Source organism: Tupaia chinensis, unplaced genomic scaffold (genome assembly GCF_000334495.1).
Source record: "Tupaia chinensis unplaced genomic scaffold, TupChi_1.0 Scaffold000099_1, whole genome shotgun sequence".
Taxonomy (NCBI): Eukaryota; Metazoa; Chordata; class Mammalia; order Scandentia; family Tupaiidae; genus Tupaia; species Tupaia belangeri.
Genome location: NW_006159563.1, coordinates 7,449,620 through 7,462,937, shown reverse-complemented (window position 1 = coordinate 7,462,937; position 13,318 = coordinate 7,449,620). Strand labels below are relative to the sequence as shown.

Genomic DNA, 13,318 nt, shown 5'->3' with positions numbered 1-13,318 from the left:
GTCCTGTTCATTAGGCTATTGGGAAGACTTGTGTGGTTGGAGGGATAGGGATGTGTCTCTCTTCAGACTTGTGTCTCATCCCCCCCTCTTCTCTGGAATTGTGTTACCAATGACCCCACTCTTGGTTTTGTTTCTTTGTCTCTGGAAAATATGGTCACTTCCTGGAATCAGAGCTAATATACTAATTGAGGACCTGTGCATCTGCAGTTGCTCAAAGTTCACTCTTTGAAGTAGTAAATCTTGACTTGGCTATGCAGACGTCAGTAAATGATCTCCTGTTGCTGTTTTTATAGATTGGTGAAATGCAGGGAGTCAGGCTGCTCTATGACAAACAGAGCCTTGCAAACTGCTGTCTGTGGATAAACCTACTGCAGGTTTTCCTCTGCCAGCCACTGCCTAGTTCCAGCCTTTGAAGCCAGCAAGGACACATCCTGGGGTTCTGTTGGGACAGTTGACTTCTTTCGGACACAGACGCCAAGGTCAGAAGAAAAGGCAAGCCAAGAGACAGAAGCGCAGTGTCAGTCAGGACTAGAGGAGCTGGTAGGCGGAGGCACCCAAGCTGGAGGTGGAGGAGGACTGAAAGCCTCTGGGTGGTGGCACAGTAGAAAGGGTTGGAAGGGGGGGACCAGCAGTTAGCGTTATGGCTATGTCGCTGGACTCTTATGTAGTCGACTGCGGTTAGCATCCCAGACCCGGTGGCTTAAAACTCACGCCAGGCATGTGTGCGTGCGTGCCCAAGATCCTGAGAAGAGAATGGAGGAGAAGGGATTGCGGCATGGCCATTCCCCCTGGGGGGTGATTTCTTGATTTCTGTTTCTCTGTCTGTCTCTGTCTGTCTGGCGAGCGCACGCGCCCTATAGCAAAAACCTCTCCAAATAAAAAAGAGGGTTGGGAAGGGGTGGGAAAGGGTCATGTCGAGCCGTGAGGGTCAGGGGGACTTGGCAAGGGTCCATCAACAGCAGCTTTGCATTTCCCCTGCAGTCTCTGCTTTCCTCCCACCCAATGCTTATGGCTTGTCCTCCAGCAGAGCTGGTCCAGGCAGAGGTGAAAACCCTGGGTACAGGTAGAGAACTTCTGTGGGTACGGGAGAAGGTTCAGGATCCTTTCTGTGTTTAGGGAGAAACACTTCCAGCTTGAGCGTCGCATTTAAAATTGCATGCTGTCACGCGGAGGCCTATCTTCTCCCTAAGACCTGATGAGTGAGAGTGACTAGCTCTATGCCTGGGACAGAGGGGGCCTAAAGAATGCTCCTGGTCATAAGATATTCTTCAGGAGGAGTTTAAAATGGCCTGCCTCCCACCGTCTCATAAGGTTAGTCATGTCACTAGTTTATGTGCATAGTGGTTACTTTAAAAAGTATGTAGGGGGAACCAGCAGTTAGCGTAATGGCTATGTCGCTGGACTCCCACGTAGTCGACCGCGGTTCGTGTCCCAGACCCGGTGGCTTGAATCTCACGCCGGGCGCGTGTGCGTGCGTGCCCAAGATCCCAAGAGGAGAATGGAGGAGAAGGGATTGCGGCGTGACCATCCCCCCTGGGGGGTGATTTCTCGCTTTCTGTCTCTATGTCTCTCTCTGTCTGTCTGGCGAGTGCACGCGCCCTACAGTGAAAATCTCTCCAAAAAAAAAAAGTATGTAGGCAATCTGTCAGTTAGGGTGAATTTTTCTTATTTTCTTGTACAATCTGTGCCCTTCTTGGAGAAGCCCTTTCCTCACTCTCTTAGCCTGTCACAGTGATTCACTTTTTAATTTTTTTCCTTTGAAACTTCTATTGATTTGTCGTTTTATTCACAAATCTGCCCCTGGATGACTCCTTTATGAGCTGATTTTGCTGGAGAAATCATTGACAGGGGGCATTGTGAGGGCCTTCTGTGTGTGGCAGATTCAGGGAATTCAGGAGAGAGCACACAGGAAAAGTGAAATGGTACCCCAGATTATCAATCAGATTTATCTTAATATACCACTTCGGTTGGACTTTGTAATCATTAACTTTTTTTTAGCAAAGATCCAGCAGTCCCCACTGCTTTTGAAGGAGGGTGTATATCGCAAACAACAGAAATGCCTTGGGAGTGGAGCTGGGCGGGGGCCTCTCCCCCAGTGACGCAGACGGCCGGTGACGGTGACGTTCGTCTCCCAGGGGAGTTGTTCTTGAGGCTGTGCACGTAGGCTGCGGCTCTCAGCACACGTACCTTGCAGGGTATGGATTTGCTTAGAGGAAAGAAGTGTACCAGAAGGACGCACTCAACTCGAGTGTGCCGGTTTGACCTGAACACAGCGGTGAAACATGAGGAACTTGTTACAGGCTCACAGTCAGGTGCTGGGCGTCCCAAGTTGGTTTGGTTGTACCAGGTCTGCTGGAGGGCCCTGCAGTCTGGGGAGGCAGCTTTGCCCTCCTGAGGATCCCCACAGAGCACCAGGAGTCATTAGAGGGCTCTTCAGATTTTCTGCTGGCTGCTTTAGTGAGAGACAAAACACATAGCATCTTTTCTCTTCCTCTCCCCTCTTCCCCTCCCCTCCCTTCCCCTCTCCTCCCTTCTCCTCCCCTCCTCCTCTCCTCTTTTCTGTTCTCTTTCCTTTTTCTCTTTCTCCTCTCACTCTCTCTTTCTTTCTCTACCTCTTTCTTCTTTCTTAAGTTTACTTATTTCTTCCATGAACAAAAGACACACAGGGACAGAGTATCCCTAACAAGGTTTTGATGCCACTGTCCACCCTCCGTCCTCAGCCAGCCCTGGATCATGGGCAGGTGTGTGCCTGGCACACTCACGGAGATCTCTGGATGTCAGCCAGGCCCCTTTCCTCATGGGCTGGCTTCACAGAGACTTGTGTCTTACTGCAGGGTCTCTGCCCTGTGCTCGCTAGCATGATTTCTTCACGCTGTGACATTGGGGTGAGATGGAAAAGTCAACCCCAGAGAGGATTTGGAGAATATTCATACCACGAGCACAAGGCATTTGGCTTGGGAAACAGAAAAGAGAAAGAGAAATCTTTAGAGTCTTCTGAAGTATAATTTAAAGAGAGCTCTGCATTTGTTTGTTTAACTGACAAAGCCTCCCCTGCCCTGCTCTGGCCTGTGCATTGCAGCTTGCTGATGGTGCTCCTTCCAGCTGGCACAGGGCTAGTACAGGGTTTTGTGTGCGAAATAAGATTCCAAGTAGAGGCAAAGGACCACAGCCTCTTAGAAGAAAACAAATCAACTGCATGGAGGTGAGGCCAAGACTTTCAACCAAATTAGTCTGGAGAAGACATTTTTAGAAATCCAAGTAATGTAATTAAAAATAAAGACAAATATTTGCTGTCTACTTGCAGTCAAAGGCAGTTAGATGGCGTTGGCCAGGGAACACCTAAGAGACCTAGGCTCAATCCTGGAGTCCTGGGAATTAGCCTCCTGTGGTCTCGGTGCGGTATTGCTCAGTTTATTTGAGGAAACACAACTGAGATGGCTCATTTATTCATGGTAAACATGGGTCAAAGTTAGCTGTTTATTTTCTATAAAACATGAACATATGAAAAATAAGCTCTAAATATAGGGACATCTCTTAAGCCATAGATAGGCGTTAGCATCCATATTTAAGAGAGTTTTTCCCTTCTGAAATTTCAGATAATAGCCTTACCATGGTGTCCAGAGTATAGTAGGTGCTCAGTAAATAATTATTGAAGTGAATTGTTTTCTCTCATAAAATAATACATGCTTATTATAAATGTCCACACACTTCACACTTAAAGTAAAAATAGCCCAAACTTTCTATCACATAGTGTTTGGAGATATATCCTTCCTGGAATTTCCAGTGCATATGTGTATGTGTGTTTCTTTTAGAAAACAGGATTGTTGGGATAAACAGATGGCCTAATGGTTACGTTGCTGGACTCTCACATAGTTGAGCATGTTTTAAGCCTGGCAGCTTAAAACTCATGCCGGGTGTGTGTGCATGGATGCCCAAAATCCCAAGAGGAGAATGGAGGAGAAGGGATAGTGGCATGGCCATCCCCTCTGGGAGTGATTTCTCTTTCTGTCTCTTTGTCTCTCTGAGTGCACATGCCCTATAGCAAAAGCCTCTCTAAAAGAAAGAAAGAAAGAAAAAAAACCAGAATTGTCTCATACATGGTGTTTGTAACCTGTTTCCAGGTCAGTAAGTTCAATCCTTTCATTTAGAGTCTGCAGAGTAATACAGTGTGCCATGTTCCCTGAGGCAGGCGTTGTCAGTTTGTGTAGTTTCAGACTTCACAGTTTTCATGCACTGTCCTTTATTTGGCAGGTGTCTTCTGCAGAGGTACGCATCGGGCCCATGAGACTGACGCAGGACCCTATCCAGGTATGCCTCCATTGCCAGCAGGGATTTGGTCCAGGGCACACAGTTATGGGAACACTGTTTGAGGGGCTCTTCTCATACAACAGCAGCCATCCTGGCTACCCACACAAGGACAAACATGTCTACATAGTGTATATATGCGTCTGTGTGTGTGTGTGTGTGTGTGTGCATGCACACACATGTGTGTATGGAAATGCTTGCTTTGATGAATGTCATACCTGAAGATTCAAATTGTTTTCTTGAAGACTTAACCATTGCCCCATCTTCAGTAAAAACACGAGTAGATTGTATGGTGGTTTGTGAAGAGCAACTCTTCTACCAAGAAGAAAAAACAAAACAAAAAAACAATCGGCTCAGCATCCCACTGCAGCCTGAAAGGGAAGAAGCAGCGTGGTGGTGAAGGGCTTGGCTTTGCCATGAGCCATGGCTGAGTGTGAATCTTGGCTCTGTCTTTAAGCAGCTGTGCAACCTTGCATAGATGAGAGTGCTTCAAAAAGTTCATGGAAAAATGGAATTAAAATATGAGTTTATTTTGATGCAAGAACATTTTGAAATCCTTGCATAGTTTTTCATAATACACATTTTCAATTAGGTTTTTGAAGGTCTCTCATATTGCTTCACTCCTCTGACTCTGTGTTTTATCTGCAAAGTAAGGATGATAATGCCTTCCCCAGTGGGAATTACAAGCTAAATGAAATAGCATCAAGTACCTAGAACTCTGGCAGTGGAAGGTGTTCAGTAAATAACTGATGTTGCTTGAGAAGAGAAAATGATAAGAGACTCACCTTTCGTGTCCATGTGATTAAGCCAAGCAGCCTACTGGGCCCTGTAACACAGATATTAATAGAAGGGCCAGCTGCCCACTGAATTGACCTCACTCTAACAATGACAACGACTGTGTCTTCCTCACAGCCAGCCCTTCTAGCTTCCTATACCCCCTCAGGAGAAATATATACAGAAGAAACTTTGGACCCTTTTAAATAATTTTCAAATCTTTCTCTACATACAAATCATCCCATTAGGCCTAAATAAATGAACTTCTTCCTCTTTGTAAAAACTGTAGCTTGGGACCAGCAGTTGGAGTAATGATTATGCCATGGACTCCCATGTAGTTGGCCATGGTTTGAGTCCCAAACCTGGCAGCTTAAACTCACACTGGGCACATGTGCGTGTGTTCCCAAGATCCCGAGAGGAGAATGGAGGAGAAGGGATTGCGGTGTGGCCATCCCCCCGGGGGGTGATTTCTCGCTTTCTGTCTCTCTCTGTCTTTCTGGCGAGCACACGTGCCCTATAGCAAAAATCTCTCAACAACAACAACAACAAAAAAAAGCCCAAAATAACAACAACAACAACAACAACAACAAAAAGTCCAAAATAAAACAAAACAAAAAAACCTGTAGCTTATGGGGGCTGGCAAATGGCGTGGTGGTTGAGGTGCTTGACTCCCACATGGCTGACCACAGTTCAAGTCCTGGACCTGATGGCTTGCTTTCTCACTTTCCCTTTCTCTGGTCAAATTTTAAAAATATTAGCAAATAAAGTTAAATAAATAATCTTTTAAAAAAACCAAAAATCACTGCAGCTTACTAGTGCCTTGGAGCTTGACCTGTACTTGGGACAAGTGGAGATGTAGGAAAAGTGTAAACAAAACAACCAACGTATATGAAAACAAAAAGCCAGTCAAGGAAATGTACGGATTTATGAGCAAATGGAAAAAGAAAACAATGTTGTACAGTCACTTGGAAGAGGAAATGCAAATCTAGTAAAAGGAAAAAAACAAAAGGAAGAGATTTAGCTTGGGAAAATCTGATAAAAACAAATTTAGGAACAGAGAGAGGGAGAAAAATAAACATAAGCCACAAGTATTTGTATATAGAATACAACAAGTGGAAAATTCCAGTGATCATTCTGGGGCACGTACTTTGTAGTTCAATTTGGTATAAAAACAAAGGAGTCAATATCAGGGACTTATTCCAAAAGCAATTTCTAGAATTCTTCCCGGGATTAGTGTCATTTTAGATCAATTTGATGTACCTTCATTTTTGCACTATGCTGTACTAGCAGTGAATACTTATGATGAGGATGTCTCACTTCAAGAAGTAATTTGTCAAATTGGCAATTATTTAAAATACTCATACAAGTACATATGTATACCCACACCCACTTTTGTCAGATGTTAACATGGGGCCTTAATTTTTTCAGAGAGGGTTTTTTTGTTTGTTTGTTTGTTTGTATTTTTCAGAAACAAAAGATTGCGAGGGTTGTTTTAAGTTTTAAGCCCATTAATTACCCCGTTGGCTCTGTTGCCTTTCCTTTCTGAAAGGAACCATTTGATACATATTTCCATACCTACTTTCCATATGTATGTGCCCATTCCTCCTTTCATTATATGTTCTCTTGTTATGAAAGTTCATATGTTTTATTTGAGAGCTGTCATGCTGCAGACGTTCTGAAATTTGTTTTCTTCATTCAGCATCATTTGGGATTCATTTACTTCAGATCATGAACACACGCTTCTTTGTTTTCTTCTAAAAGTTTTATAGTTTTGTTTTTTTGGTTTTTTGTTTGTTTGTTTGTTTTGAGAGGTTTTTGCTATAGGGCACATGTGCTCTCCAGACAGACAGAGAGAGACAGAGAGACAGAAAGCGAGAAATCACCCCCTGGGGGGATGGCCATGCCACAATCCCTTCTCCTCCATTCTCCTCTCAAGATCTTGGGCATGCACACACACGCGCCCAGCGTGAGTTTAAGCCACCGGATGCGGGATGTGAACCGCGGTCGACCACATGGGAGTCCAGCGACATAGCCATTACACTAACTGCTGGTCCCTAAAAGTTTCATAGTTTTAGCAGTTATATTTAGCTCCGTGATCTATTTGGAGTTCTTTTTGTGTATGATGTGGGGTGGGGGCATGGAGTCCAGCTTTTTTTTCTTTCTTTCTTTTTTTTTTAGCATACAGATATCAAATTGTCCCAGCAGCATTTTTTAAATATACTCTTCTTCAGGGCCAGCAGGTGGCATAGTGGTTAAGGTACTGGGTTCCCACACGGCTGACCATGGTTCAAGTCCCGGACCCAACAGCTTAAAAATCACGTTGGATGTGTGTGCATGCATGTCCAAAATTCTGAGTGGGGAATGGAGTAGAAGGGACTGTGGCATGGCCATCTCCTCTGGGGAGTAATTTTTCGCTTTCCCACTCTCTATCTCTCTCCACAGAGTACACGCACCCTATGGAAAAAAATAAATGAATAAACAAATAAAAAATCTCTTCTCCTATCAAATTGTCTTTGTGAAAAATCAGCCAACTATAAATATGAGGACTTATTTCTGAATTCTCAGTTCTACTGCATTGATTCATATGTCTGTCCTTATGCCAATACCACATTGTCTTGATTACTATAGCTTGGTAGTAAATTTTGACACTGTAAATTATGAGTCTCCTGATTTTATTCTTATTTTTCAGGGTTGTTTTGGCTATCTGGATCCTTTATATCTTTGGATGACTTTTAACACCAGAGTGCCAAGTTTTGGAGGGGTGGTCGAGGGAGCCAGCTGGGAATTTGTTAGGGACTGCAATGAATCTGTAGATCAGTTTTAAGGTATTACTCTGTTAACAGTTTTGCCCTGCAATCCACCAACATGAAATGTCTTCCCATTTTGCAGAATCTTGTATCTTGCAACACTGCTGAACTCATTCATTGTCGAGCCCTACTAGGCAAAAGGGGGAGGGACCTGCACTAGTGGGAGCGACAGTGGGTTTTGGAAAGAGCAATCCCACAGAGATACACAGTAGAGAAAAGCAGGGGTTGGCTGGACCGGACGTGTCTGATGGAGAAGGCTGCCTGAGCCTTTCCCAGGCTTATCCCTTTATAGGGCAGTGGCGGACGGGAGAAGTGTAAGGTAAAGCCATGCATCTGCTATTATCAACTAAGCTGTGGAGCATCTTGCAGCCCTTGGTCTAAATAAGCCCCACCTGGCCTTCTCTGGCCAAAATATTGTTTCCTTCAACTTCCGCGGGCTGTGCAGCATCGGCCCAAGCAAGAGAGCCTGTGCCCAAGGGAGAGTCAGTGCTCTGCTTAGCTTTAAAGGTCACTATTATTTAGCTCAGATTCAGCTGCTCCCTACAGTTTATTAGCTCTTGTGTGTGTGTGTGTGTGTGTGTGTGTGTGTGTGTAATCTTTAGGATTTGTCCATATTCAATACATGTCATTATTTCTTCCTTTCAAATGTAGAAAACTTTTTTTTTCCTTGCCAGTTTGTCCTGGCCAAAACTTCCAGAATAATAATGTTTAGTTTTGGAAGATAAGTCCAGATCTTTTCCCAAAGTGGTTGTACCATTATATACTCCTATGAACAATATGGAACTTCTGGTTACTCCAAATCCTTGGTGGATAAATCTTTGCCCATTTTTAAATTGGATTAATTTTAGAAAGTCATTCACTTTTAGCATTCTTTTTTCTTAAGAGTTATTTGTTTAATTTCTTATATTTATTTATTTTAATTTGATGAGAGAGAGAGAGAAAGTAAGAAAACAAGCTGCCAGGTCCGGGACTCAAACTGCTGTCAACCATGTGGGAGTTCAGTACCTTAACCACCACACCACTGGCCAGCCCCTCAGGAATTCTTTTTATATTCTTGTTGCAAGTACTTTGTCAGATTCTGAAGTCATTTTTGTCCCAATCTGTGACACTTTTAATGAAATACAATGTTTTCATTTTGATGAAGCCTGATTTATCACTGCTGTGTTCTGTGAATCTTTCATTTTGGTTCTAGAAACTTTGTTTTAACTTATAATTTTAGACCTATAATCTGTATCCATTTACCTTTTGTACAAGGCATGATGTAGGGTCTGGTGCTCCCTCTTATTGAAACCCAGTAGTCTCCGGCTCTACCTAAAGTGTCTGCTACTTACTTGTCTTAGTGGCCAAGTATATAGCCAGTTTTTAAGTCAATAATCCACAAAAAGTGCTTAAAGACTAGTTCTCTGTTTTGTCCAAGGTTCTATGTACATGAATTACTTCAAGTTTATTAATTACACTGTTAAAACCATCTCTATTAATTTTACAGCTAGTTTTGTGACCAATGATCTAATGGTTTCTAACTGAAGTAAATTTGTCAATATCATCAATATCTGTTACTATTTGCTGATATTTTGAGTCAGAGTTCGATGTAGCAAAGTTCTTGATTGTTGTGTATTCTTGGTAACTTTCCATTTTATCATTATGTAGTGTCCCTCCATGACTCCATGACCTTTTGCCTTAAATTCTGTTTTATCTGTTGGTAATGTTGTCAGACCAACTTCATTTTCCTGGTATATCTTTTTTACTTTATTCATTTTTGGTATTCTCTATAACTCTATTTATAATCTGCCTCTTTTAAGCAGCACATAGTTTCATTTTTCTAAAATCTTTTCCAATAATGTTTGTTTTTTAAGAGGTGAGTTCAGCCTAGTTCTATTAAGTATTACTACTGAAACAGTGGGTTTCATTTAGTATCTTCTATTTATTACCCCCTTCTGTTTATTATAAAGTTGACAAAGCTTCTGATACTGCATTTTATGTTCTCTGATGTTTTTGGAAGCTACACATCATACTTCTGTTCTTTTATGATCACCCTTAAGTAATAATGTTGGTGATGATAATGAGTGGGGAGAGATTTCTGACAGTTTATCATGTCTCAATCCTCCTGCCTCAGCCTTTTCTTAGCCAGGGCGTCAGGTGTATGCCACTGTGCCAGACTGTTGGGATTGAACCAGACCTCTCATACGGTCTCAACCTCTGAGTAGCAGCATTAGCAGTGCATGCCACCACAACTGGGTCTTCTATTTTTTTTAAGAGGTTTTTTTTTTTTTTGCCTTAGGCTGTGTGTGCTCGCCAGAGAGACAGAGACAGAGATAGTGAGAGGGAAAGTGAGAAATCACCCTCACCCTGGGAGATGGCCACACTGCAATCTCTTCTTCATTCTCCTCTCAGGATCTTGGGCACGCACACATACGTGTCCGGCGTGATTTTCCAGCTACCCAGTCTGAGACTCGAACCATGGTCTCCTGTGTGGGAGTCCAGCATTGTAACCACTGTGTAATCTGCTGGCCTCTTAAATTATTTTTTTAATATGAATGCTTCACACACATTAAATTTTATAATGAAGTCTTGAGTCGCAATGTGTTTCTGTTCTCTCAAACATGATATCGTCCTTTGTAAGATTTAAATACACAGCAATAGTCCCACTCCCCCACATTTGAAAAAAGTTGTCTGCAGGAACCGGCAGATGACATAATGGTTATGTCTCTGGCCTTTCACGTGGTTGACTGTAGTTCAAGTTCTGGACCGAGTGGCTTAAAACTCACACTGGGCACATGTGTGTGTGTGCCCAAGATCCTGAGAGGAGAATGGAAGAGAAGGGATTGCGGCGTAGTCTTCCCCCCAAGGAGTTATTTCTCACTTACTTTGTCTTTGTCTCTCCAGTGAGCGCACGCGCCCCATAGCAAAAAATCTATTTTTAAAAAATCTGTCTGTAATTTTGAATGTATTATATTTGATATATTAATACATATGCAGGGACCAACAGGTGGTGTGATAGTTAAGGCACTGGATACTCCCACATGGCCAACTATGGTTCAAGTCCTGGACCTGGTGGCTTGCTCTCTCTCTCTCTTTCTCTCTCTGTCTGTGTTTCTCTCTAGTTAAATTGAAAAATAAGTGAATGAATAAATAAAATTAAATAAATAATTCTTTAAAAAAACATATGCAAATCTTTTCAGTTTGTGCTTATAATTTATAAAATATAACAAAATGAATATTGCAAGCCCAGTACTGCTCTCTGTCCCACCTAGTTTCCATCACATGTGTTTGGCCCCAGATGATAGCAGACTCAAGTGGCCAAAAGTCTGTTTCTCAGTGAGGTACAGAATAATTAAGGGACTATTTTTTTTTAACTTATTTACTTCCTCTGTGAATAAGAGAGGCCCAACAGGTCCTGATGCCACAGTCCACCCCCAGCTTTAGCCCTAAGCCCCAGATCAAGGCCACATGTATGCCCAGGGTACTCTGGGAGGTCTCTAGACAAGCTTGGAAGCTTCCCATGTGAGTCAGCCTTGCAGAGTGTTGTGTTTTACTGCCACACCACCATCCAGCCCTGGGACTCTTTTTACAGAAGCTAAGAGTACAGTTCAGCACCAAGGCTGTCTTTCCTACTTGGTCTCATTCGAAAACAGAGTTTGTCTCATCGATCCATCCAGTAAGAATCTTCCAAGTACCTGCTATGTTCAGGGCTCCATGCCAGGTGCTGCAGGGGACAGAGAGATGGCATGATTCTGTCTGACTGCACCCAGAAGGGCCTGAGAGGTTGGTTTTATTATTTACAGCACTCTGACTTCAAGGGTACTGATGTCTAATCTAATGTCTTCTTACTTCTGCTACTGACATTGCAACTATCTTAGAAAAATCAAGCTCTGCCCTAGTGCTTTCATTTTTGTTTTATTTTTTTTTTCCCTTGGAGAAAAATATCTATGCTGTTACTTCCCTGGAATGCTGAAAGTATTAATTAGCTGCATCAGCCAGAGCCCTTAGGACTTGGAAGGAAATGACTTGATAGGAATATTTCAGGATGTGGTTGCTTTTGAGGGTGCCTTGCTGAGTTCACAAGGGAGAATTTGCTCCCCTGTCAGGACACGGAGTCTGGGGCTGTGCAGCCCACACAGAGCTGGCAGGAACACGGGACTAGAATGGACTGGAAGTGCAGCGAGCTGCCGAGTACCTCTCTCCTGGGTGTGTAGATGTGACTCACAGTGAAAGTTGCATTTTCCAATCTTAGCAAGAAAATTAAAAGGGGGGATATTATGAGGCAGTAGATTCCTATCAGCATAACACTGTCTGAAAACCAAGTAGCCTTTTGTTTGTAAATGCCCAGAACCTGTTTACCGCCCCAGTGTGCAGAATTGAGGTATTTCTGCTTGGAGAGTCCTCTCCTCATTCTTTTCCCATTGGGCTTTCCAACTGCATTTGGAAATAGATCCCTACAGCTGTGACCTAAGTATTTTTCTAGCAAGGCACCACCTTGTTCAGAATTTATTCTTCCATGGTGAATGGGCATAGATTTTTCTAGAACCATTAAATATACAAATATTGTATATATTGGATATCACATGGCCTTGTGGGGAGTGAGCCTTCACATACGAGGTGAAATGACTGAGTGGTGTGGACATTAGTTTCAATAAGCCGCACCCTCTCCCTTCATTTCTGCTCTCACTGCTGTTATGAAGTTGTGTCCTCTACCAGTCTACCCAGTTTCATGGAACCACAGAGTCCTTAGGATTTGGATCCACTATTTCAGGGGGTAAAAATAAAACAAAGAGGAGGGTATGTATCATAGTGATCGCAAAGGCTCTGGAGTTGGGCTGATCTTAGTTTAAAACTCACTCATGTGTAGTATGGGCAAATCTACAAGTTTCTTAACCATCTAAGCCTCAGTTTCCATGGGGTGCATGCCTGCCTCCAAAGAGTTGCTAACAGTTCATTAAGTGAGCTGCTACCCAATTATAATGACTGGCCTTTAGAAAATTCTCACCAAACCGTAGCTATTATCAGCATCACCTTTCTAGGGACAGTTCCTTTTTAAGTTCATTCCAAAAGAGAGAAGGAAACAGGCATCCTCCACGGGAGCTTGTCATGCTGCGACACCCTCTTTCCTCAGGCTTCCAGCCAGCCAGAGTCATAGGTCTGCATGGATGTGCCTGGCATGTTTCAGATTGACCTGGGACTGAACCTCGTCCTTCTGTGTGACTTCAGCATTGTAGACCAGTGCCCTACTGCCTGCGCCTCTATGATGAGCCTACTGGGGACATTTAAGGGAAGTTCCCATATCATGTTTTAAAAGTTATTTATTTTAATTTTATTTATTCATTTATTTTTATTTTTATTTGACCAGAGAGAGACACAGAGCAAGATAAAGAGAGAGAGAGAGAGAGAGGGAGAGAGAAAACGAGCCACGAGTTAGAGCACTCGAGACATCGACA

The 13,318-nt window shown here is 43.0% G+C and overlaps 1 protein-coding gene across 1 annotated transcript in view; it reads left to right on the top strand.

Moving 5' to 3' along the window:
* The window catches only part of PDE8B (phosphodiesterase 8B), a 114,152-nt gene that overhangs the window by 1,961 nt on the left and 98,873 nt on the right, over window positions 1-13,318 (top strand). The window contains exons 2-4 of the mRNA XM_014585912.2: window positions 294-374; window positions 3,080-3,202; window positions 4,252-4,308. Coding sequence (XP_014441398.1) covers window positions 294-374; window positions 3,080-3,202; window positions 4,252-4,308 — 261 coding nt within the window. The remainder of the gene's footprint in view (window positions 1-293; window positions 375-3,079; window positions 3,203-4,251; window positions 4,309-13,318) is intronic.